At 40.6% G+C, this 27,249-nt stretch overlaps 1 protein-coding gene and 1 long non-coding RNA gene across 7 annotated transcripts; one reads left to right on the forward strand and one right to left on the reverse strand.

Moving 5' to 3' along the window:
* Positions 1 to 49: 49 nt before the first annotated feature.
* FAM161A (FAM161 centrosomal protein A) lies at positions 50 to 11,942 on the forward strand. 3 transcript variants are annotated; one of them, XM_068153219.1, is made up of 7 exons: positions 50 to 687; positions 1,864 to 2,111; positions 2,559 to 3,740; positions 4,136 to 4,303; positions 6,629 to 6,728; positions 8,896 to 9,047; positions 9,664 to 11,940. In XM_068153219.1, the coding sequence occupies exons 1-7, from the start codon at positions 568 to 570 to the stop codon at positions 10,154 to 10,156; spliced, it is 2,463 nt and encodes an 820-aa protein (XP_068009320.1). In that variant the 5' UTR covers positions 50 to 567; the 3' UTR covers positions 10,157 to 11,940. The 3 variants fall into 3 exon arrangements, with proteins under 3 accessions (XP_068009320.1, XP_068009321.1, XP_068009322.1); XM_068153220.1 differs by lacking the exon at positions 4,136 to 4,303; XM_068153221.1 differs by lacking the exons at positions 4,136 to 4,303; positions 6,629 to 6,728; positions 8,896 to 9,047 and having other exon boundaries at positions 9,664 to 11,942.
* LOC137448574 (uncharacterized) lies at positions 50 to 18,964 on the reverse strand. Of its 4 annotated transcripts, XR_010989142.1 has the most exons (7): positions 18,859 to 18,960; positions 17,311 to 17,488; positions 15,812 to 15,983; positions 15,405 to 15,495; positions 14,721 to 14,867; positions 2,131 to 2,223; positions 50 to 954 (listed from the first exon to the last, which is right to left on the reverse strand). It is a non-coding gene; the product is annotated as an uncharacterized lncRNA (long non-coding RNA). The 4 variants fall into 4 exon arrangements; XR_010989141.1 differs by having other exon boundaries at positions 14,721 to 15,495; positions 18,890 to 18,964; XR_010989143.1 differs by lacking the exon at positions 15,405 to 15,495.
* Between the last annotated feature and the right edge of the window lie 8,285 nt (positions 18,965 to 27,249).

Here is a 27,249-nt window from a genome sequence, read left to right on the forward strand (position 1 = left end):
TTTTTCGGTAATTGCCTACCTGAAGTCTGGAGTTCAAGATGGAAGATTATTCAATCATTTGAGAAGCAAAAAATGTGGGCTTGTCAAGGAGAAAACTGCAGGTTCCATCTAAAAAAAAAAAAAAAAAAATGACCTACATCTCAGTAGAGACGGCACATAGGCAAGCACAGCACTGAACAAGCACTGAAGATGATGGAGGTGAGCTCTAGCCCCAGGCTAGAGCTAGCTAGTCCTAGCACTCCAGGACTGGACTGCAAAAGGACCGGAGAGTGGCTGGGAGAAAGTTCGCCTTGGCTCCAGGACGCTAGCGGCCTCGGCTTCCCCGCCCACAAGCCAACCTGCGGTGGTTACAGCCCCTTCCCCGCCCCGAGCCGCGCCGCCGGTCACCCCCGGCAGAACACCCAACCAGACCCTCGGCAGGGGCGGCGACTAAATCCCTCCTCTTCCGCCTAACGCCCGCCTCCAGCTGCGCTGTGGAGGCGGAGCGGGAGACTCGGCTGCAGGGCTTACTTGCTTCCTCTGTTGCTCCGTCGTCTCCCTGCCCACCGACCCCGAGGATCGGGCGCCATGGAGGCAGCGCATCGAGCGGCGCGGCTGGCCGCCTCCTGCCTCTGCACTCCGCTCGACCCGCGCACCCGGGCCCCCGCCGCGCTCTACGAGCGGGGGCCACCCCCCGCCGCCGCTCAGGTACAGCTGGGGCCGAGGGGGGTGGAAGGGAGTTCCCTGGGCCCCAGGGGGCGTTGGACGTTGGGGGGTGTTGGGCAACCTGGAGACGCGGCAGGCCTGAGCCTGGCCAGCGCGCACGCAGACAGATGTAGGAAAAGCTGACAGATGGACCGGCGGCAGCGCCTGTGCAGCACCGATCCCTTAATGAGCTTGGTGATGAACCCCGGCGTCTGGAAAGCGGATGTCCAAGGCCAGGGAAGACGCTTGGATGGATCTGCGGGTCGAGACCTGAAAGAGGAGGTTTACACAGAGTGGCAGAGCAGATTAGGAAGCGCCGGACAGTGCTTTTCGTTGGGCGTGCTGTTAACAGCTTTTTCAATTTGCCTCTTTGATCGTGTAATTCATATGCTGTGAGGTCACTACACCGCAGGGGAAATACGACTGAGATTTTTTTTCAGTGAAAACACGAGCAAACATGCACAAATTTTTTTCCCCCTATTTCTATGTGAAAAAGGATTAAGTCTCTCTTTTTTTTTTTTAATTAAAAAATTATTCCTTTTTATTTATTGTTGGTTTTGTGTTGTGATGTGGTACTTAAAAATAATCAAAAGGGAGCCCTTGTAATAAAGGCTAACCTGGTTTTAATAACTTCCCTAACTTGTGTCAGCTTTAAAAATGTTCAAAGAATGTGTTTACCTGCACACAGCTGTTACCAGCTGCCAAGCAGTATTGGAACTTCAGCTGTGCAGAATCATTGCACAGTAAGCTGTGGAAACAGGACTGCACACTTATACACATGGTATCTAAAGACTTTTTAGTATGCTTCTGGAAATGGGAGGTAGAGAAGATTCCATTGGTTTGTTTTCAAATAGAGGCTTTTTGAGGGCTCTGTAGCAATCAAGGAAAAATTACACTTTACAAACCATTTTTTTCTTCTGTCACATCCTTTTGATCATATTTCCTGGTATAAATGTATTGATTACAGGACCAGACTTAGGACTTTTGTATGCTTTAAATAGGACCCTTACGATCTAAATTAACTCTGAAATGAGATTATTCCATGCAACTGTGTTAACATTTGTATCTGTTTGGTGTTACTGTGTAATTCACTAGCCTTGATGAGGACAAAGCAACGTTAAGAACCTTGCTCATCCCTTCCTTCTAACAGTCAGAAATCTTTACAAACATCTCTTCTAGGACAGTTTTGATTTGGATACAAATACCAACAGAGAGAAGACCCGTGCTCTAAATGGAGACTCTGACAAGTGGATAGACTTGTCCAAAATGTACAATTCAAATCAAGAGTATTACTTGAAGCTAGAAGAGCTTAAGAATGCTCACCTGGAGACCATGGCAAAATTAGAAAGTATGTATCAGAATAAACTGTATTTAAAAGGAGTACAACCTTTGGACAAGAAAAGTGCTGATCCTAATGCGTGTTGTAGGTAAGCTTGGTGTAGGTACCTTTTAGCTGAAGATTCTCAAATGCTTTGCAGACATTTGTAAAACAGCAGTTTGTTTTCTTCTGGGGCTGGAAAGTGTTACTCTCCCCATTTCCTATAAGCAGATAATTACACAACTGTTAGTTTTAATAATAAAACCAGCTTATTCACCTTGCTAAGGGGCTGTGAAATTTACACAAGTGCAGCAGAGTCCAAGTAACATATTCAGTAAAGCATAGTGCCTTTCCTTAAGAAGTGTTTAGTACATACTTAAAACCATGGTCTGGTCTGAGTGCCCAGTGTGCTTCTCTTTTTCCCTTCTCTTCCCCCGTTCCTCCTCATTAGTGCAGTTCACTTTTGTTTCTAATGATAATACTGTCAAGTATAAGTTTCTGGCTTTAGATCAGTGTCAGACTGGACTCAAACCAACTTTATTTTCCCTTTTTAAAGGCCAACTTGGGAGAAGAGCTCATATCAGCCTCTGAATTTGTACAAATCCTTTTCAGACTCTGACTTAAGTGATCCTTTAAGATCAAGTCTGTCTGATGGGTCTGACAGAGAATTAGCATTTGAAGAAAGCAGTAGTGAAACTGGATCATCTGCATTTGCTAAAGAAAGGATTGAAAAAATGTGGGATGGGTTCTCCGTGGAAGACTACATCACCCACATCAAACATAGCTTTCCAAGTTCTCCTGTTGTCAGAATGATAGGTAAGAAACAGAAAGCATGGTCACCAAAGGTTACTATGCCCAAGCCTTTCCAAATGACTATCAGAGAAGCTAGGAAAAAAGAACAGAACATCAAGTCAAAGTCACAGATTGAAATGGAAAATAACTTATTGAAGAAGCAATTAGAGGAAGAAGCGGAGTGTCAGAAAAAATTCCGAGCTAATCCAGTGCCTGCTGCTGTTTTCCTTCCACTCTACCATGAAATTGTGCAACAAAATGAAGAACGCAGGAGGTCTGTGAAAGAGAGAAGCAAACTCAAGCTCTTGGCTTCTCAGAAGCCATTTAAATTCATTGAACGAGAGAAGCAAAGAAATGAGATTAGGAAAATGCAATTAAAAGAGCTTTCTGCACCTGAAAAGAAAAAAATGTTCAGAGCAAAACCAGTTCCTAAATATATTTATAGTCCATCTGTTAAGGACAAGCTAAAGGAGGAAGAGCTCTACAGAGAAATCAGGATCAGAATGAGAGCTGAAGAGTTGCTACGTAATTCGTCTCTACCCAACAGCAGACTGGCTTTAACAAATGCCAATAAAAAGAATAAACACAAGTGCATTGACCCAAAGGAAACAGAACATAAACCCAAGACCAAATCAAGTGTTCCAGATTTTGATCTACTACACCAAAAAACTCAGGAACAGCTCCAGCAACGAAAACGAGTGAAGCACCTTACAGTCTGTGAACCTTTTGATCTTCGTACTCCATACATTCCCTCAAATAAGGGGAAAATTTTGAAGGACATTCAAGAGGATGAAGAAAAGCTGAAAGAAACACGCTGGCCATATACCTCTCTAAGATGTAAAACTGAAAGGAGACATTCAAATATAAATTCACATCTCTCAGGCTCTGGAGACTTTAAATCACCCAAAAGCACAGAATCCACAAGACGACGGCAGCAAGCCGTAAGGTGACTACTTTAGTGATGAGATTCTACATTTTAGATAGAGCATAAGAGTAGATTTCTTTGGTATTTCCACCTGTGTAGTTAGTTCTCCCATACAGCAAAACCATGACTTAGTCTATTAATAGAAGAGCTTAATTATATTATAACCCTTAGAATATTTAAATGTACAACTGACTATTATTGCTACAAGAAAAATAGTGCATTTTTCTCAGCACATCCATGGGGAAAGGACAAATGACTGCTGTTCCCCAGGACATGCCTGTATCCCTTAAAACAGCATGTACTTTCTGTCCTCTTATGCCAACCTTGTTTTTCTCTTGAATCTCTTTGGCCAAAGCTTTCTTTGGTCTTGCTCTTGATTTAAACTGCATTCAGCCCTAGTTTATTTTTTCTGCCAGGAATTCACTTGAGGAAAAGAGAAAGCTGGAAGAACAACAAAAAAGGACCAGAACAAAGCAGAAACAAAGAACAAAAAAGCTCCAGAAAATTGTAGCAGCTTGTGCTGAGGCAAATGACCCACACCAGAGCCTAGCACAGGTGTCTAAATCAAAATTAGAAACATTCAGGTATTTTCTTGCATTCCCCTGAATGATGAAATGCTCATTCTACGTTGTATGTTAAACATACAATGTAAAAAATAGCACAGTCTAAGCTGACTTAATTACACATATCATCATTTATGTACTGTGTAAGCAGCTAGTAAAACAAGTGGCCAAATTTAGTATTTCAACTGGGAAACTGATGCCTGGTCTATTGAGTTCAATCTACACGTTCCACCTTAGAGTGTTCTATAAGCTAATGGGAGAGTCTTGTGTTTTCTCATTTGACATACCCTCTAAAGAGGAAAGTTTAGAAAAAAAGAAGGAAAAGGAATAGTGTAGCTACATGGAGATGGTGAGAGGCACTAACTGCTCTGCCCCTGTTGCTTCATGCATAGACAGGATTTTTGTGCAGTAACTAGGAATCCTCACTTCCAGTAACCAGTCAAATTTGCCAGTAATAGACATTAGTAGGGCATAACAATACAAAGGTGAATGTGAGAGATGCCTCAGGATGAGATTCATAGCTTGGAATAGCAACTTCTAAGGTACCATGTGAAAGTTTAAGAGGTTTAGAATATAGAGATAGAGAACTTTATGAAATGAGGGTAGAGGTTAGGGCTGTCTTTATGGCTGTGAGTTGAAAGGTAACAAGAAAGGTTTCTTCATTCTTATTTTGCTTACTTGGGGTCTCTGTCACTAAAATAGAGAAGCGTGGATTTATTCTTAATGGACTTTAAATGGTGGGCTGTTCCAAGCAAATACAATACTGCACATCAGGGTACTGATTATTCACCACCAACATTACTTCACTCTGACCTGAAAGAGAAAAAGCAGCAGAAACAGAAACATGTGCAGCCTCACATGCTAAAAGCATGAAATGCTGTGGCTCAGCTAGGATATACCACTGAGACAAGCATTTGTCTTGGCCATGTGGGCAGTCAGTGACTGTCCAGTGTACATCTGTACCCACCTGCCACCTTCACCAAAGAGAGAGAAGCCAAAGCACACATAGGAAGTGGTGTAGGAGAAGCAGGGTTTATGCAGGCTCCTGAAGAGCAGAGATGCAGCAGTAGAGATGCAGGTCAAAGAGGGCAGTGCCTCAAGTGCACTTTCTTTTGCAACACAACCAGCAGATACCATTAATAACGGAGCTTTATAACGTAAGTATTCATTGCAAATCTGCTGACTCAGAAGCAGAAAATTTGAGTTAGCATGGGAGGAGAATGAAATGGAGAGAGTGGGTGTGTTTACAGATTTGGTTTGAATTCATTTGACAGTGAACATCACATTACAGTATTTAGCTTAATCAGATTTCAGGAGTATTGTAAAACAGCCATGCTCAATTCTTGTCCACACAAAATTAGTCTATTACAAAGTAAGATTACTTCCTTAGTGTGATGCATTAAGGCTGGTACAAGTGCTTAACTTGATAATGCTTATTTCATCATAGGCTAGGTAATAAGGCATATTACTGTAAGTGCTCTTCTAACAGATAATTAGGTTTGCAGAAAGCTGCCTGAGAGAGCAAGTAGCAATAATGAAGTTCACTCCCTCAAAATGGTGAATAACCTGCCTTAATGCAGAGCATATTGCAGGAGTAGAGAGGGTAAGGGAAAGAGGCAGGAGGAGCCAGATGAGTAAAATATTTTACAGCTCTCATACTCACTCTTAAGGGTCTGACTTAGTAATGGTAGAGCTGGTCCAGTACAGAGGCAGCACCACAAAGAGGTGTGTGTGTCACATACGAGGGATTACAACCCAGGCCACCTGGATTATCTAGTGCTTACTAAGATCTGAGATACTACTTCAGTTGATTAATCAAGGGTTTCATCATCCTGCTATGTTGACAAACCAACCATGAAAAAAGTGTACTAGGATCCAGAACATGGGCACCCCTCTTGTGAGAGAGACTAGTAAAGTAGCAAAATGCTTACCTTACAGTACTGGTTTTTATTTAAGGATACTAATTTCCTATGGTGTATTCTGTGTTTGGAGTAGCTATGAGAAACCTGCATGTAAAAAAAACAAACCAAAAAGTATCCTAATTGTAAAATAATCCTAAATATCCAAGAAGGCCTTACAAAATCCAAAGTCACACAGCCTCTACTTAACTTCACTAGGTGCTTATCCAAAGTGACTGCTTCAGAGACAGTTTTGTTCAGTACTTGCAGGCAAGCAGCTGCTATGAAAGTAAGACAACATACCCCAAACCTTGTAACCACCAGAAAATCATTTAATATTAAGCATCTTTAAGTAGGGCAATATTTAGCTTGTTAGGAGTAGTTTAGCTGCTGCAGAAAATTCTTGTATTATAGATTAATATTTTTTCTTGTACTCTGTTTCCTTTAGGAATTATGAAAAGCAGAGAATGCAGGAATATTTGCAAGAGTTGCAAGAAATGGAAGAAAGATTAAAACAAAGGCCATTGCTTTTTGAGAGAGTAACTCAGGTTGTCTTGCTTCTGTATTACTTATCTTCAAATACTGCATAAGACATTTGTAGTCAGATATTTTTAGAAGATACCTGAAGAATACTTTCCACATTAGTATATGTCCATTTTAATCTCTGTTGCCCTATCTCCATACAAATAGTTCTAATGTTTGTGACTAATCTTTCATGGTATGCTTGCGCAGGGAACTGAGATCACTGTTATGAACGTGTTGTCCAACTGAAGTATGTTTAGTGCATACTATAAGTTCAGATACAGTGTGTTTTTCTCTCTCCATTTCAGTACAACCATGTGCTGGTAGAGTGGTCCCTGACCTGTTTCCAAACTGAGAGAGGCAACTGAGTTCCTTGTCATATAGAACAGAGTCATAGCATGCACTAGGTTGGAAGTAGCCTCTAGAGGTCATTTAGTCCAACCCCTCTGTAGTAAGTAGGGACAGCCCCAACTAGATCAAGTTTCTCAGAACCCAGTCAAGCCTGACCTTGAATGGCTTTGGGGATGGGGCCTCCACCACCTCCATAGCAACCTGTTCCAGTGTTACACCACTCTCATAGTAAAGAACTTTCTATGTACTAGAAGGCTGCTGTAAGGCCTTCTCTTCTCCAGGCTGAATAACTCCCAGCTCTCTCATCTTGTCTTCATAGGAGAGATGCTCATGCCCTCTGATCATCTTTGTGCCCCCTCCTCTGGATCTGCTGTGTCAGGTCCATATCCTTCTTGTTTTGGGGGTCCCATAGCTGGATGTAGTAGTCCAGGTGGCAGAAACACCTCTCTCAACCTGCTGGCCACACTTCTTTCAATGCAGCCCAGGATGCAAGTGGCCTTCTGGGCTGCAAGTGTACACTGTTGGCTCATGGCCAGCTTCTCATGCACCAGAACTCCCAAGTCATTTTCTGCAGGCCTGCTCTCTCTCTGTGCATTTCCTGGTCTGCCATCACTACAAGGTGGTGGCATCTGTTTAGACTGGAGGACAAGTACCCCTCAGATATTAGCTGGAGGAACAGAACTGACAGCCGCAGAGACAGAAATGCAAAGCTGTGTAATGTGTTAAATGGTGCTGTGAGAAGGTGGATCAATACTGCTTTTTTAGGGCATTTTTTTTGTTTTCCCTCTCCTCTTTCCCTCTTCTCTTATATATATGGAATATATAGCTGCTTGTTAGCCAGTAGACACAGAGAGCAATCCAGATTTAAACTAGTACAGAGAAGGAAAATCTGGTGTGAAGTTTTTGAGTATTGCTTTGCCATTCTTACCTGCAGTGAATAATCATTCAACTTGCCAGATACAATTAACAAAACAGTATTAATAGAAACAAAAGTATCAGGAGATAGGCATTTAATGCATTTAGATAGCATAAATTCTGATGGGCAGAATCCAATGGCATGAGATTCAACACATCTAAGCGCTGGGTTCTACACATTGGCCACAACAACCCCATGCAGTGCCAGAGGCTGGGGTCAGAGTGGCTGAAGAGTGGCCAGGCAGAGAGGGACCTGGTGGTACTGGTTGACAGTAGGTTGAACATGAGCCTGCAGTGTGCCCAGGTGGCCAAGAAGGCAAATGGCTTCCTGGCCTGTATCAGGAACAGTGTGGCCAGCAGGAGCCCCTGTACTCAGCACTGGTTAGGCCACACCTTGAGTCCTGTGTCCAGTTCTGGGCCCCTCAGTTTAGGAAAGATGTTGACTTGCTGGAACATGTCCAGAGGAGGGCAACAAAGCTGGTGAGGGGTTTGGAGCACAAGCCCTGTGAGGAGAGGCTGAGGGAGCTGGGGTTGCTTATCCTGGAGAAGAGGAGGCTCAGGGGAGACCTTACTGCTCTCTACAACTACCTGAAGGGAGGTTGTAGACAGGTGAGGGCTGGTCTCTTCTCCCAGGCAACCAGCACCAGAACAAGAGGACAGTCTCATGCCATACTAGGGGAGGTTTAGAGTGGATGTTAGGAAGAAATTCTTCATAGAGAGAGTGATTGGCCATTGGAATGGGCTGCCTGGGGAGGTGGTAGAGTTACCATCGTTAGAGGTGTTTAGGAGGAGACTTGATGGGGTGCTTGGTGTCATGGTTTAATTGATCAGATGGTGTTGGATGATGGGTTGGACGTGATGATCTTGAAGGTCTCTTTCAACCTGGTTTATTCTATTCTATTCATAACCATTGTGGCTTTCCTACAGCAAAATGCCAGAATAGCTGCAGAAAAGCATTATTCTAACAGACTGAGAGCCCTGGGGATATGCCCAGAGTTTGTTTCACGGAAAGGACAAAGAACTAAACTGCTACAACGCTCCAGTGTTGAAGATCTTAAATCCACTGCCACCAGAGAAAGGTAGAAGTTTAATGAAGGTTGCTTGGTGGCGTTTTTTTGCCACTATGTACCAAGTAATTGGAAAGTAATTTTTGATGTGTATGGTTGGGTTGGTGTTTCTTTTTAAATTATATAGTTGTAGTATTTTCCAGGTAGATATTTGGATATTTTCTATGTAGTTAGCTTTATCAGTGCTTGCATTAGTATGGTTTTTTTTACTGTTTTTCCTGAGCACTGGCTGTGTTACATAATGCACTTCAAAGAAAGATGAATACAGATAGTTTTTATTTGTGCCTCTCACCAAAAGCTCTGGCAGGTTGCTAGCAAGTCACTTAATTCTGACTTTCCTTCACTGATTTTTTTAAAGTAAGCCCTATAAAACATGCTTTTCAATATCCATTAGGTGTTATGATTTAAAAAGAAGCAGAAATAATAAAACTGAAACACATAAGCAATAGTGTTGAGTTACTTTCTAGTATAAAAGAATACCCTAGTGTCCCCCATTCCCTTTTCCTTTCCCAGTTCCCCCCCAGCCAAGCCTACCAGGATTTGTCCTAGATCACTTGAAAGTAGGTTAAAACCTACTGGAAAACATATTATATGAAAATAAAATCACACATGCAAATTGTCTTTTCAGAGTCATCATGGATAAAGTGGAGGAAAGGGACTACTTTGAGGAAGCAGCTGACAGCAGTCCTTGGTCTGAGCAGTCCTGTGAGGAGAAGGAAGAGGAGGAGGGAGAGAAGAGGAAAGGTGCCAAAACCTCCTCTCCTGATGGCCCATCCACTGAGTTGGAGGATGAGGAAGAGGCAAGAGATAGCCCTCATATAGATCAGCCTTGCCATGCAGGGAAGGCTGGGTCCAGCTCCAGCTCCCACCAGCACCATGAGGAGGAGAACGAGGAGGAGGAGGAGGAGGAGGAAGCAAAGGCAGGCCTGTCACTTGGGCATTCCCAGGACAAGGAGGAGGACAATGATTGGTCAAGACCCAGCTCTCAGTCCAACCAGTCCCACGAATATGAAGAGACTGGCCAGTCCTACCCTGAAGCTGAGGATGCCTTCAGATACGAGGATGAAGAATATGAAAGTGATGATTCAGAAGAGAAACCCAGCAGTGATGAAGCTGACTGAAAGACACAGAGGATGGCCTGGGGCCCAGGACTCTATTTAATTGCTGGCAGTGACACAGACACCAAAGAAAAACTTGGCACTCTGCTGATACAAAATGTTGTGAATTGAAGCCTTTAGTTGTAACAGTCTTTTCAGCACAGAAATTTTGTCTATTTTCCAGCAAGGAAAATTAATTTACTAATCTATACCACCAAAAAAACCCCAAACAATTATATCAATATTTTTTTATTTCAGTCTTCTGTGAAATTAGTGCATAAAAGAAACTGCAAAACTACTGTTTGACCATAACCTCTTGTATGCTGTGTTGGTAAGTACTGAAGTCTTAATGTGTCCAGCTCCTTCTGTGTGCTAGCAAAAGCAAATAAGATTATAGAGTAGTCTCAAGTATTGTAGTATTTCTGGGGTCTCCTCCTGCAGTATCTTCTAGGATAGCAATGAATAGTCTAGAGGGTTTTGTGCAAGACCTGTGACTGTTTTTAGCAGAACAGCTCTTAGGAAGACATCAGTGCAGTTAGACAATATGGCCAAATTAACTTGCTTAGCTCTGCCCTCCTCTTCCTATGGGGTTTGTCTTCTGCCCACTTAAATTAGCTGAATAATCTCAGAGATGGGTCAGATGAGTGCCAGGGCCAGAAAATATTACTACTTTTATCCAGCTAAAATATTAACAGCATTGCATTTGCTGAAGCCTCTCTCTACAGAGGGCAAAATGCCTAGAGCACAATGAGAGCAGCCACTTAAGCTTTCACAGAGATGTTTAATGCTTACGGACAAGTAAGATAGTAAGTCAGCAGAATAATGTTATGCTGCAGACCTTGTATTACTGTCTGAGCCTCAAAACTCTTCTTTCAGTTCCATTTTGTTCTGAAGAGCTCTTCCTGTGATCATGTAAAATTATTCTTAATAACACAACAAATGCTGACATTAATCTTCACATTTCCTTACTAGGACAGTAAACATACACTGTAAGAGGGAGAATCTTACTACATCAGGTAAAAATGTAACCCTACATACACTGAAGTGTGGAAGTGCTTTAGTACCTTTTCTTACAAACTTGCTGCTCAGAACTTCAGCTATGATAAAACAATGAATGCAAATGGCATATTGGGGTTTGGTTTGGTTTTCTTTTTTCTTCTTTATATCTCTAGTAACTTCTATTACTAAAGATGTTGTTATTTCTTCCTCCTGATTTCAAGAAACCATGCAACAATGTTTGGAAGATTTTATCATTATTGCTTTATTTATTTTTGAAGTATGAGACTAATATGAATTTGAAACATTTTTAACTTAATAAACTATCCATTGTATATATATTATACATAAAAGTATCAATCCTTACCTCAACAAGGAAAATGAGTTTACAGTCTCCAGTAATACCTTACAACCCTACAGTACAAACTCAAGGTTGGCTTGCTTGTGCTTGTCAGTATTCTGTATTTTTGAAGAGCTGTACAGTAAGTTGCTGAATTCATAGTCACATATGACTGCTCTTTGACTCTAGTAAATCAAATTTGCTTTGAAAGAAGGCAGAGGACCTCTGAATGTTTTTCATAAAGATGAATTGAAGAGGTTTCAAATGAGAAAATACAAATGGTTTTAAGCTCTGACAGTACTGAACTAAGTGTTCCAAAAGAACATAATTATGTAATAGCTGAACTATTAAGAAAGTAAAAATATTACTAGAACTCCTTTGAACTGGAAGGAAGTAGCAAAACCCAATGTGGGTGTGTTTTTTAATGTTTTAGAAGGGGACCCATATGTAACTTAGATTGAGTTTTTCACTGGACTTTTAGTACACAAACCTTACAAGTAATGGAATTAATGAACATGACTAAAGGTAACAAGGAGAAACCAGTACAGCTTTCAGAGGTTATGCTGCAACATTTTTAGTGTTTCTGAAAAAGTCAAGTAGATGCATGTGAAGTAAGGGGATGCAGTTAATAGAATTTCCATAGATTTCCAGGAAACATTTGACACAATTTGCTATCAAAGGACCTCAAAGAAACCTGCCTTACTGTAGGAGAATAAAGGTCTTAATGAATTAGCAACCAGAAAAATAGTTCAGGAAAGAAAAGGTAAGTTCTCACAGTGTAAATGCAGTTATCAGCAGGCATTTCATGAGACTGAAAGTGTTCAAGTGTACTGAGAGGGATGCAGTAGCTGTTACAAAGGGTCTGCTGAGGCCAGTTATTCAGTGCTGTAGATGGGAACTGACTGCAAACAACATAATGAAGGATCTTATGGCAATGACAGAACAGGCATAGTTCAGTTTTAATAAGTGAAAATAAGTACATGTAAAAAATATTCCTAAATAGACAGCACTATACATGGCAAACTTCAATTCCTTCTGAAGTACTGCATGCACTTCTACTCCTTTCATCTTAAAAGGGATTTATTATATAACTAGAAGACAACAAGAATGATCAAAGCTAAAGAGTGGTTTTCATATGAAAAGAAGGTAGTTTGTTTTTCATATGATAATACATGAGAGGATTCATATTATTTAATTTGGGAAAGATAGGAGATTGAAGTTTGAGATATTAAAGGAAGCAGTTATGGAAACCACTTTGAGCAGCACAGCTTTTCAAAGGGAAGAATCATTAAATTCAAGTAAAAAACAAAACAAAACCCCAAAACAAAACCAAACAAGTTCAATAATTTCATTACCAACAAGAAAGGGAAAAATTCTCCAATAAGGAATTAAACCCAAAAGAAATAGCAAAGAAAAATCACAGATGAGAGAATAAAAAGCAGGATAAATAAGTCAGGATGAATTATACCTCATAGAGTTTGGTACAGCAGTGAAAAAGTCTTGGGAGACTAAGAGGCATGGACATCATGCTGCTATGAGATGAACAATAGGCTGCTCTAAAAACCAAGTGCTTATTTGATTAATTTTTTTCCTCAGTTAGGAGGATTATCTGAAGTTACCCTCAACAATACAATCCAAAGCCAAGTGAAAGGTTTTAGTAAATTGCCAAGATGCAGAGTAGTACTATAGGAAAGGAGAATAGAATACATAGTACAGTGTCAGAACTCAAAACATTTGGATGCAATTAACATGGAGGAGAAAGAAAAATAATTCACAGATGATGATCTAATAGAAGTGTTTCAAGGTGAGCTCATTAAAGGAGAAATTATGATAATTTATGCTTTCAGGAGCAGGAAGAAGATAAACAGGAAAAGTTTCTCACAGATTATTGAGTATTCTGTCTTTAATATTTTAATTAACAGCCGAAGTACAAGAGTAGAAACATTCAAAAATTTGCAATGAAAATAAAAAAGGTGTACCCAAGAAATGGATTAAAAATACCATGTGGGAAGAAGGTGACTTTGCATGTAGACTGGAGTATTGCAAAGAAATTTGAAAGAGAAAAACACTTCTTTAATGGGAATTCATTACCCAAAGCTTCAAGGAGAGAGATCCAGATGGCTTGAGTAACAGATACTGAACCACAAAATGTGATCATAAAAAAGGTAATGGAATCAAAGGATGTCCCAGACACAGTATTTCTAGCAGGACTGGAAGAATAGTACTTTAAAGACCACAACCACTACAGACCCCATTCTGGGTTTCTCATGGCACTGAATGTGAGCAAGAGCTTTGGTTGGAAATTCTGCACTACCCCCATTGTGTATCTGCTCACATATGCCACAGGTTCCCCACTGAGAGAAGACTCACCTCACTGGATAAAACTAATGTTACAGGCATTATCTAAAGGGTCAGCAATATTGCATGGCTGCAAGGGACTGTTTTCCAAGTGTATATAATTTGTAACAGATACACATCCCAGAAAAGGGATATAGTTTCTGGAAGTTAGGTGCTTGTAGGCAGTGCAGTTGCTGTGGCTCTAGTATCTGGTGATCCCAGAATGAAAATGGTTGTAGGACCTGCACTGTAATAAGCCAGCTGAAGTTTAGAGACATTAGGAGTGATATTTTTAGCAGTAGCAAATTCCACAGAAAAAGGAGTGTCATTGTCAAGTAAACCAAATAGAATAGAATAGACCAGACCAGGTTGGATAGAAGTACAAGGCCCACAGAGAACTAAAAATTACTTTCTTCAAAAGGAATTTCAGGTATTTGAGGAATGCCAATTCAGAACTAAAACTTGGAACAGTATGAGAAAAATACCAGTCCCTGCTGTAAATGAAAATTCGCAGCAGAGAAACCAGGAATCAGGAGTAAGGCAAGCTCTACAGAAACAAAGCTGCAGAACCTGATGTACTGCTTTAGATACTAGTTTTGTACTAAGGAATAACAGCATTAAGATGTGTCCTAAGCGTGCACAAGCACACAGCAAACCTCCTCACCCAGACTTGCTAGGCATCTTGGCGTACTTGAGAGGAAATCCATCATGTTCACTCACAGAGCAAATCCTTTCACAGATACCTGAGCATATAAAACTTCCTTGTGCCTGAAGAGCACAAGCTCTATCCTCTGTTCCCTTCCTTTTCCTCCTTGTTTTACAGACTGTTTCATTTACTCAGACTAACTCACTAAAATAGCCCAGCCAAAAGGAGAAAGCGAGGTTGGGAGATGACAGGAACAAACAGGACTTCACCTTTTTAGTGCTAGCCAGTTATGGTCAGTGTCTCACAGAACTCCATCCCAGGATTAGCCACATGAGAACATCCCCCATATGCTCAAGCAGTACAGTGAAAACAGATGCCTATGGGCAGGAAATACAGTTCTTCTCTGGTAATTGAACCTGTAAATGAGACTACATTCAATTTCATGAACACAAATAATACCAAGGAAGCCAGTTGTCAACAGGACTAAAAGCAAGCATATTTGTACTTGTGTAGCACAGAGATTGCTACCAATAGCTAGGGCTTACTCACAATAAGCTGATTACTAACAATAGTTAGGCAGGTTTACAGTAAGAAGGTCAGTATGATTAAGCAGGTTACTGATTAACAGTAAGTAACCACACTACTAACAGCTTAGAAAATTATAGTTGCCAGCATGAGTGGTTACAAACCATCCCATTACCACATTATTCATTCAGATCACTCTACTTTAGACATAGCCTTCCACCTTTTCATGAAGGATTTCTGTTAACTTGCTACACTTCAATGCATATTTCATGCCATCCTGTATTTTCTAGAACAGATAAAAGTACACAAATTACCTTTCAAATTACCATGTGTATCCCACTCCCCTTAGTCACATAGTGTTGTGACTTGCAAACTCAGACCTAGAGAAGACCATGGAAGTGTCAGGATGTTTTAACTAATTCCCTCACCGCTCTGCCAGGAAGAATACATCTTCACTAAAACACTTCTCTTTACACCATAGCAAACAAAAAGTTCACATTGAAGTTGTAAGCTTCTTTCCTAATGGGAACACCAAGAGATCACATTAGTTATTTTTTACTGTAAAAAGCTAAAAAGATGCTTCTCTCTCTACTCAATACCAAAGGACATGAAGGCAAACCCTCTATCCTCTTGCAACTTCAGCTGTGCAAAACCTGCCCTTTCTCTATTAATTTCTCCCAATGCAGGAGACAAGCAATAAGACACCTTTCTCTTGTGTATTTCAAAGGTCAAAACACTTCAGAGTAAGCATATGAAGTGGAAATAAAAGTGCTGTACATTGGCATACATATGGCAACATATCTACATTTCCACTGATAAGTACCTTCTCACTTACCAAAATAAGGTAGTTTTTTTTCCCCCCCTTGGCTCCCTTTTGAGCTTGGATTTCAACTCTTCCACTAAAACAGCTTACTGTGCTTCACATTAGTCCTCTGTGTCTGCACCTCCTCTCCTCTGAGTTTCTTCAAGACAGGTTTTTGAGTCCTTCATTCTAATAGTAAACTGCTCTGGGTAGGGGGAGAAAGATAGCACATGCTACGTTCCTTGTTCATGTGGAACAGCTTACATGTCATCTGCTAAGCCTCAAAAATCTGAGCATTTATAAAAAGCGAGGTACAAGTTCAGGTTCTAGTTAGAAAAGTGGGTGCTTGGATTGAAACAGAGACCAGGATTTTACCTGCAGCTCCCTCAGGTCTCATTTTAAACACTAAAATAAAAATTACACTGAAATTAACACTAAAAATAAAAGTTATAGCTGGGCATTTTCCACATGGAAGACCCTAGAATCCCCATCAGCTCTAGAAACTGCCAATATTAAAGCTGTGCATCATCTTGTCAACTTGTAGAACTCTCTCTTAGCAAGTCCATTAATATCAATGTTTCCCCACTCCTGGGTCTGACCAAGTCCAATGCTAATTACATTCTGAAGGAGGAAGTTGTTGACAGACACAGCATGCATCATGCCTTAAGGCTGAGTGCTTTGCCTCTTTTCCAGCTGTGCAGAACATACCAGAGCTATCTTTCTGCAGCTGTACAACAAAATTTCATGCCCAGGGTCCTCTACATCTCTCAAGCACAGGCCACTGACAATTAGTTCTTCACTATCTCTCTTGCTGTCTCTTCATTAGGATTCCTTCCCAGCTTCCCTATTTCCTAACACTGTAGGGGAGGGGATTCTTTGGCCAAGAACTATTTCTCCTTTTCTCTATAATCTTGAGACTTTGATGATGATTCCTCCTGCTGTGATAATTTTAAAGTATCTTCAATCCTCTGAATTTCTTTAAAAGTTGCAACCTTACATTTAAAAATCCAAGACAACCCAAGACTGACTCTATGCCTGCTCAAGCCACTCCCTTAAGGAACAACTCCCAGCTGCTTAATGCAATTATCAGTTCTGGCAAATACTTCCTAGCAAAGGAGAGCCTGGAGTTTATTCCCGTGTGTGGCTCACCAAAGACATAAAGCTCATCAGCTTTTGAATAAATTCAATTTGTGGTCAGAGACAAAAATAACATCAGTGAATATCCAGGGCAGTCTGCCTTTGTTCTCATGATATATTGGGCCTATGAAAAAAAGAAATAGCAGCGCAGCACTCCATGTTCTAACTGAGCAGGTAGCAGGGAACTTTTAGGATGAAGAAATCAACTAGCTGTTTCAAAGCATCACTGTGCAGTGGCTGCATACTGAAAGCATTGTGAACAAAACAGTTTTCTTTATCCCCTCAAGTAAAGATGCAAACTTATATGTCAGAGTTACTTCATCAGGAGGTGCAAGATATTAGATACATCAGCAGAGGAAGGAATCAATTCAGTCAATAAAGGAATTGATACCTACCTATAGTTAGAAAACGCCTTTTACAGAGCAAGTTGTCCTTCTGGATCATTGAGAAAAGAGTTTTATTGAGTTTCTAAATACTCAGACATATATATAATTAATATGGTCTAACTGCCAGACATTAGGAGTGGTTTAGGATTTTAAATATCCTCCTCTTCTTTCCTTCTCAAGAGTGCATCTATGGGAAAAGAATAGGCATGCCAAAGGGTTATGACTTCCCTGTATAATGAGCAGGGGACTGGTGTACAAAACTTGAAGTGGCAAATACAGAGACTGCTCACTCACAGAACCTATTAAGCGGGAAAACAAGATTAAGTCTTCTCTTTCTGGCCCACTGGTGGGTGGCAGGACAGTAGGTCTCTGGCTTTTCTATCCATAAAGTGCAAATAATCATCCACATACCAAATAATCCATGAGATTATTTGAGCACAAAGACCTTGCATGTGCCAAAATACTAGCTAGGACATCCTAGGGGAGAGACAGGGAGATCTTAATTGTCTCCCAGAAATCTAGCTTCTGCCCAGGACAGGCAGTGAGACAAGAATGCTCATATTTACAGACAGGACTGTCTGCACTAGGACTCTCTAGCAGTGTTGGCACCCTCACTGAACTGCCTTTGGAGCTCAGAGCAGACCTGGAACAATCCAAACGTGCTTCTACATTGGTTTGTATGCAAAATGCACTTGATGCAAATCTTCTGTCCATGCGTTTTGCCCTGTGGTTCATATCACCAAATGGTCTCAAAAAAAAAAGCAAATTTTATACCTTTCAGATCATAGCAATTGAAAGATGCATCCCAGCCATCACTGGCTAGCTAGTCTCGAGGTCTAAAGAGCTAGTCAAAAGTAATACTCTTGAAATACATGCAGCTCAAACATAGGGTTGTGTACTGAGAGGTCCGCTCTCCAGACTGCCACACCTGCTGATGGAGATGCAGCTAACGCCTCCAAGTACAGAGCAAGGACGTTGTGCAGGTCACCCAGCAGGTGGCGATCTGCTAATAGCAGTGACAGTGAAGAGCGAGTAGGAGGTCCTACTTCTGGCAGAGGGCTCAAGGACAAGAATGTGGGAAGAGGAAGACAGTGTGGGGAAAAAACATACTAAGCTTTACATTATCTACCTATTTTTCTCTTTTGGAAAAGTTCAAACGAAGCAAGAAGCAACTGTGTAGAAATACTTCCTTGGTGTCACAGAAGAAGTATATTCTTAATGGTGTAAAATCATCCCACAAAGGAACAACTAACTTTCATTTCACCTATTCCCTGACATATGGAACAGGTTGCCCAGGAAGGTGGTAGAAGCCCCATCCCTAGAGTTATTTAAGGTCTGGCTGGATGTGGCTCTGAGCAACCTGACCTAGCAGGGGGGTTGGAACTGGATGAGGTCCCTTCCAACCCTGACAATTCTATGATTCAAAATGTCTCCCTTATGACTGGACATTACTTACAGCCACATATGTGCAAATGCCTATACACTGCACAAAGCATTAGAAAACATGGCCAAAGGTCTCCTGAAACTAGTTCACACAGACAACAGGGTTCAAAGTACTGGCTTCTGTCTTTCCTTCTCCTTTCTCTACCTGCTACCGTGTCCAACGATAGTTATCATTTCCAGAAGAATCAGCATCTTCAACACATCAACAGATGGCAAGTCTAAAAGAAAAGAAAAAAAGAAGAAGAAAAAAATTAGCTTTGAGGAGGTAAACACTAGGATTTCTGTAGCAGATTAAGATGGCACATAAAAGAAAACCAAAATTAGGAAGCACCAACAGAATTCATTACATTTTTCTAAATTACAGAGTCTCATTCCTCATGACTGACAAACAGTCTCAAATCTACCTTGGTCTTATGCAGCTTTCTTAGAAATTTTAGTTTGTAGCACTATTAGTCAGAAACAGCAGTTTGAAATTAAAAGAATTACACTAATGTAGTTCAAGCAAGCAGCATGTCAGTGCACATCCCTGCTTGCTGTTTCTTGGGTGAACACAGAGTATTTACCAACCACAACTCAATCACAATTAGTCTAGTGGCAAAGGCTTTGGCTTTGCCTTTCTTGCATTTGGATTTTCAAGTAATGCCTTTTTTCCTCTTGGATTCTTCTGAACAGAAAATGCAGTTTGTCTCCAATTGAAACAGAAATAACAGAAGATCAGTAAAGATTTCTTCAGAACAACAATAATAAAATCCAGTGTCTCTCATGGAACTATAACTTGTACTTCCCACAAAGGTAATTTTATACTGGTCAGGTCAGTAACAGACTTTCTTAATAAATAACTTACAGTGAATATTAAAATACAGCCCCACAAGAGCATCTGTCTGTAGAACTGGCCCTATTATACAGATTGTACAGTACTATGAAAGTATTACTCATTAGCCACTTTGCTTTCTTTCAGAAAGCTTCACATCATCTACAGAACCACAACAAATTTCATCTAAATAAAAAGCAGCCTACTATTACTTCCATACATGCTGCCATAGAATTACAAGTCTCAAAGAGTCACTGGAGTAACACCACAGCATTGCATCAGCGTTGTGCAACATCACAAATCACCATTTAAGGGTTCAACTGGTATTTAACATTCAATCTCCAACTCGGGGTGAGAAACATCCAACTTACTTCCAGTTTCTGTCTTCATTCTAGTCACACTCCTTGCAACATGCATGGGAAAGACAGCATGTTATACCTTGTTCAGTATTATGCAACTACAATCACCTTTCTCTCCTCTCCAAACCCTTAAATGGCAAACTATTACTTACTAGCTACAGGCCAATTAAGAGACGAGATTGGGCAAAAGCATTGTCTTAAAATAGCACTTAGGTGAGAGACCAAACTCCAAACAGCTATACAGAAAAGGAAGCATGCTAGCAATCCTCTGGGCACATCATTTTTAGCCTTCCTGATGGTTCTATCAACTTTTTTTCTTTTAAAATCAAGAGTACTTGTCATAACAATCAAAATTCTCTAGAACAGGTAATTTCCCACGGAGTAAGGTAAAAAGGGTCTGCTTTTTGTGACCTTTGCAGCTGCCTACATTTAATGCAAGGAAAAAGAAAGTAGTTTTAATTGTGTGGCATCATGTGAAAGCTCTAATAAAAAGCTCTAAGACTGCCCTTTTGCAGACTCAGGAAGAAACTACCTCATACACTTATTTCTATAGCATTTAGGGAAGTATGAACCAGTACAAGGAAAGAAACACTTCTGCAGAGAAGATGAGTATATTGCCATGATTTTCAGTGGATCATCAACCAAGAGCCAAGATCTGCTTCCTTAAATAAGATAACCCAAATGGACTTGTATTTCTGTGGGACTACTCCTGATAGCACCCTGAGCAAAACAGGGCCCCTGCTCAGCTCTGTCCAGAAAAGATGACAAATGAAATTATTTTTCTGGAATCTTAATCCAAATGATCACTGCTGTACAGGAAAGACCTGCATCTGAGAAAATAACCATGATAAACTGCAGCTACATAGCAGAAGTACCCCATGACCACTGACCCTGAAGCTATGTTAGGAACTGTTCACACAGTGTGAAAAATAGTTTCCAAGAGTTTATAATCTAAGCAATTAAGGCAGAAAAGCACATTTTTTTAATTAAAAATAGTCCTTATAACCACAATATATTTTAATAAAGACTTAGAATTCAACACTTATTTAATCACTGCTTTTCCCTTTAAATTCAGAAAAAAATAATACTATAGTGTAACTAATTCTTCTCAGGGAAAACCAAAAAGAATTAAGAACAGTACCTTTCCTACAAACTCTACCTCTTAATCAGTACTTTAATGCTTTGTTAAAATTCCTGATATTAAGGAAATGTCAACATCCAGATGCAAAACACATGTGCAGATCTCACTGGTTTTCAGTAAGAAAATATGAATTTAAAAGCATCTTTTAATATGTTAAATTAGGAAGTTAATGGGATGGAGATTGGAGTCAATACAGCTGATCAATATGATCAAGTATTGTTCCTTTATTGTTCCAGTATTGCAGGCCTATGGTGCCAGTATAGCACAGTAAAGTAAAGCATAGAAGAAGGGAAAGGAAAGGCAGAAGTGCATAGCAAGGGAACTTCTACAACTTATATAAACTGGGGGTGCCTTGTTGGCATGGCTTCATTGGTTCCCTATGAGTGACCACACATCACACTATTATAGATTATTGGTCCAACTACTAACGACAGGCGAGGTTTGTTGATGCAGGTGCATGTCCTGTTGTCCCAAGATAACTCTCTATGTTTATAGCTACCAGCGTCCTGTTTTAGTTACGTGCTGCAGGCACAGCACTGTTTTGGTACACTGCTAGCTGGCTCTGCACTTATGCTGAGCATGGCCTACCACCATGTCAGGCTGTAGGCCTGCGCTGCCAGATTGCTCACACTGCTCGTCGCTGGCATTGCCACAGGAAGTCCTTTAGGCCATCAGTATCCCGTATCAAACATTGAGGGCTACACTTCTCTACTTGTAAAACTGCATTAGTAATTTTCTATCCAACTGTCCGGCTTCAAAGACCTATGTAAAATTTAGGCCTGAAATGTGAAATCGAAGCAAAATAGAGAGGTTTCAAAATTAAGATAAAATCTTGAAATGTAATATGACCATCTTCAGTAAACAGTGAAAGCAATCGGGGGTAGTATCATAGTGTCAGTCAGGGTTGGAAGGGACCACAAGGATCATCTAGTTCCAACCCCCCTGCCATGGGCAGGGACAACCCACACTAGATCAGGCTGGCCAGAGCCAGCCAGTATCACACTATAAGTGGTATGAAAATTGCATCAGTATTTAACAACTGAAGGAAAACATGACACTCAGTTGTGGAACTGTTAATCTAGCCCTGATAAGATGCAAAGTTTGAAGATACATACTTCTGCAGAAACAAAGACACAGAGTGAAAAATGAGACACAAGGCAACAAAGATTTGTGAAAGGCCATTTTTGCCACTAACCAGGCATTTGTCTTAGATTACTTCTACTTAATTACATATATTTATAAGAATCACTTTTTATATCAGCCTAGATTTCTGAAAAACATTTCATGTGAAGAGTTAGTTAAAATAGAGACAAGCATACTATTGTAGGACAGGAAACAGGAAGCTGGGGAAAAGAGATCAGGCCAAGCATCAGGCTAAGGGAAGGCTAGAATTTATTTAGTTTAGCAGTATTTCAAATAAATAGTAGAGAGAGGGAAGAAAGAAAAAGGAAATCAAGAAAGTGCTTCTAATGACACAGGGCTGGGAAGACTCCAGAACTAGAAGATAGCAGCTTGTATTCAAACTTCTGGTTGTATTAGGTTTCTACATTTTAGAGACTTGTCCAATATTGGACAATCATTTAAGAACAAAGGCAGGAACAAAAGAAAAAGATTAAAAAAGCTTAACATAATTCCCTGTCAAGATTTTTAATAGCATATAGACACCTAACTTCCACATCCTCAAAACAGAAAAATCTAACCTTGTAAAAAGCCCAACACTCCCATTTACTCTATGGAAGCAAACAAAAGGCTACAGAGTATACCTTACTCGTTATTAGGAGGTAGAAGTATTTATTGTATTTTTCATGAACTGCATCTAAACACATGTCAGCCTGACAGCAAGCGTTTCTAGACACTTCAATGAATTAAGTTCAGTAAAAATCCTGCCTTCTGCCTCTTTAGAAATGAAACAGAATTCACTGTTCCTGTCCTACTCAGATTCAATTTTATAGGCAGTGTGTAAATGATACAATGAAAGAGTTCTCCTCCAGAGCTGGTATTCCTGATTTAAACAGCACCATTGACAAAATAAGATTTCAGTATTAATAGAATAACTTTTCTGGAACAATAAAGTGCTGAAACACACACATACCAAAGTAGCATTCTGAAGTGCCATGAGAAGAGATGACATCATTACTACAGACCATGTGCTAGGAAGAACACGGAGCAACAAATGATGAGCCAAAATCACTCCTGGCATAAAGGGACAGAATTCCACTGTCCAGGAAATGTATCCCAATGTTCCTGTGTGTTACAGATGAATAAAATGACACACATTACAGACTAGTAGAGGTGAAATAAGGTTTAAACCTTGTAGTTTTATGTAGCATACTCAGAGCAATTTATTCTTTTCAGCACAAATGTATTTGTAGCTGCTAAAAATCAAGACTGTGACAGCTACTCACATAAGTAGAAAAGCAGAGATAAGAAAACACGTGGTCCTTATTTCCAGCTAAAGGTCTCTTTTAAAACAATTTTCCTCAATTTTATTTGCTTTACAATTACACTAAATCCTGCCATGATTGCTCCTATAGAGCACTTACAGAATTTGGCTTCCCTTGAAGATGTATTTTTCCTCCCCCTAGTTACCACCTTTATTATTAATTTTTAGATAATCCCTGCAATTACTAGAAAAAGGTTTTGGCAAGTTTCCCTAGCGGCCTGCAGATGCCCATTACCCTTATCAATAGAACATCCTTCCACCCCCTAGCTACCATCCTCAGTTACTAACTGTTTGACTATGTGTCTATTTTGTTCAAGGACCAGCAGGGAGAACTTTTAATATCCTCTCACTAACAAACAAGAAAGGCAACAGCTGCTGGCCTCAGCAGAGAGTCTGCTCAGAGTCTGTCCCAGAGAGGACTAGCTGGACCCAGCTGCAGAGAACTAAGCAATTCCCCCTCCCTACTGCATAATGTACTATAAGAAATTTGGCCCATTTTGTCCTCTCCTTATTGGAAGGAGATTATGCTATTTGAAAAACCCTTTTAACTGATACAGAAGAACTCTCATCAGGAAAGTACTTTCATTAACATCTGTGACACAGAGAGGTCATAATAGAGAAGGGTGATTTCTATATTCAGAAAAATAAGAGACAAAAAATTCTGATAACAAATGCAAGCCATACTCCTGAAGATAGGGCTGCTAGCATGTATGCTGCTTTCTGAGAACTGATTGGCTAAACTAAGAAGCTGAAAGAAATGATTGTTTTAGCTATTAGCATAAAATTCAGAACTAGTGCCTGGCTAGAGCTGCCTGTGGTGTACAGGACTTAGACATGCCTTTTACTCCAGCAACAGAGTCAACCAGAAGGGCTATCTATTACAGAGTGATGCTACATGGCTGGCACTGCCAACTTTGTTAGGTGAACAGCCACCATGGTTAAATTACTTTAGTGTTTGGTGGTTATTTTGTTGGGGGTCTTAATTGAGGAAAAACACCAACTGTGGACTTAATTTTTAAGACAGAGAAAGAAGAATTGGATTACAGTCCCCAAATTTTCCACCAAATGAACACCAAATCTCAGAAATCACAAAGCAAATACAAGGATGCCAAGGCCTATTAAACACAAACCAAACATTTTTCCTTTTATTTTTAGGATCTGCAATCCTATTCAGAGGATGGGGCATCAACACCTCAGAGCAAAGACAGAAAAACTGAACAGATACAAGAGAGGAGTTGTGCCTTACCTCAAAAAATGGGTAAGAGGCTCCTTTAAAAGGAGCTGTGCTCTCCTTAGTGTCCAGTTGCTTCAGCTGCCACTCAGAAAAAGGGACAGAAGTGCTAAGGCTTAAAAGCTTCTCCCCTCCCAGGCAATCAGGAGATGAAATGACATAAACTCAAACTCTGGCTCCGGGCCAGCCCCTTAAAAGGAAGCCAGAAGTGTTTTAAGGAAGAAGGCTGGTGCTAGGATCTGGCTGCTGCCCATCTCTCCGACAGCAGTCGCTGCAATCCCAGGGCTGCAGGAGCTGCTCTGCACTGCAGGGAAAAGGGAGTGTCGGGCAGCTCTGGCACTGGGCGGATCTAACGCTATCAGAAATTTTGCTGCTTCTGTTCTTGTCCCAGCTTGCTCAGGTTCACCGGGGCTAGTGCAGAGCCGGATTGGAGCTGAGCAAATACCCTTGCAATGCAGAACTGCTTTTGTTCCGCGATGAGGCAAACTACCAGTTTGCCACTAGCATGAGTGCCGCCAAGTGTGAGCTGCTATCTGTCTGACAGTGAGTGATTACAGTCAAGTGTGATGGAAAATGGAAGCCTTTTGTTGTGGGGCTAGTTAAACTTTTAGTTTATTTCCATCAAAACAGTACTAGAACTTCTGGGTGCTAGTCATATGCCCTTTTACTGCTGCCGTAGCCCACTGTATGACATTCGCATTGTTAACACAATTGCACTTAAGTTGCTTGGTCATAATTTCTCCATGTGGCCAAGGGCTGAGCTGAACAACCTGAGCTGAGAAGATGTCATCAGAAACTCAGACAGCTGACAAGATCAGTGGAATTCTTGCTGCTGCTTCTCTGAGAAAACAAACAAACAAACCCAAACCAAAACCTCAAAACCTGAAAACTAAACCAGTCCAGGCTCCCCTCCCCCGCCCCTTCACCCTAGTAAAAGTCTTTGTTACATTGGTGGTGTTTTTTTTTTTTAAATGGCATTTTACAAGAGACTGAAACAACAAAATAATTACTGGTGCATGGAAATGTTTTTGACTGAATCTGGTGGAGTTTTGTTTTCGACCCAAGATATAAACTCCTGGCACTCTGGGGATTAGAAACAAAGTCCAACAGATTTAACTCTTCCAGCACAAGTAGTTTCACTATAACATGATACCAATACAATGACTGAAACCTGATCACTGTATGACTTTCTTGCATTAGAATGTGACTCTTGTTACTAGCACATACTCCAACTTTAAACATCAATAGTTAACATGACAATTCGTTTCTACAGCGTATCTGTTAAAAAAGAAAAGAATATGAGAAGAGACTCTTGGTTTATTTATAGGCAAAACAGCTGTTTCCTGCATTCCATGACCTAAGCTGAGGTCTGCTCCAAGTCCTGTGCGTACCAAGAGAGGCTGGGTACAGAGTTACCTTGTGTGGAAGCAAAATCTGGAGCTTCTTTCCCGAGCTGTGAACAGTATATTTTCATTGTATGCTGACACCTCCCTATGGAGCAGAGTTCTACTGGTGATTCACTTTAATCACAAGAAAAGTGATCATTTTTGATGGTGGGAGCAAACTAACCCCAGTCTGGAATTTGGGTTAGTTCATTTTAGAAAACAAAATACCTTTTACAAATGGAAGCAAATAATAGCCTCCAGTCAAAGTAGGCCCATTCACCTAGATAAGATAAAGACATGTTCCTCATCTACATACTGAAATGATTCTGGTTCTATCACCCCTGTACCCAGATGCAGTAATTTTCTTCTAGTGTTCACTTTTATCTACCCTACTATGTTGTTAGGTGCAGCACATCCTAATGTGCATTGGCCACTTCCTAACTGAACTATCTGAAGGGTGGTTGTAGCCAGGAGGGGGTTGGTCTCTTCTCCCAGGCAACCAGCACCAGAACAAGAGGACACAGTCTCAAACTGCACCAGGGGAAGTTTAGGCTCGAGGTGAGGAGAAAGTTCTTCACAGAGAGAGTTGTTAGCCAATGGAATGGGCTGCTCGGGCAGGTGGTGGAGTTACCATCCCTGGAGGTGTTCAAGAGGGGATTGGATGTGGCACTTGGTGCCATGGTTTAGTAGTCATGAGGTCTTGTGTGACAGATTGGACTTGATCTTTGAGGTCTCTTCCAACCTTATTGATTCTATGACTCTATAAAGCATTAGGTATTTACTTTTGTTAGTTAACACTGGATACATGAACGTGTATTAGTACAAACAATACACATACAGGCAAAAAAAAAGCCAAAACCCCCCACAAAACCAACCCAGAATACATTGTTGTAGTTAGATGTCTCTTCTGCATAAAGATCCACAAGTGATGAGTACTTGTTCATGTTACCTGTATTTGTTCTCAAGCAATAATATACTCACAACTAGAGGTTTCCAGGTCTGCCTAAATGTTCACTTTTATATGGATTCCCACTCTTAAACCACAGCATTGAAATAGTCTACACTTCTGGCCTTTTATACTTTAAAGTTAATATTCTTTCAGAGGTGATTTGCAAATTTCAGATTACTGCTTTTC

Source organism: Melanerpes formicivorus, unplaced genomic scaffold (genome assembly GCF_026170545.1).
Source record: "Melanerpes formicivorus ecotype bairdi unplaced genomic scaffold, bMelFor1.0.p_v2 SCAF_25, whole genome shotgun sequence".
NCBI classification, from domain to species: domain Eukaryota; kingdom Metazoa; phylum Chordata; class Aves; order Piciformes; family Picidae; genus Melanerpes; species Melanerpes formicivorus.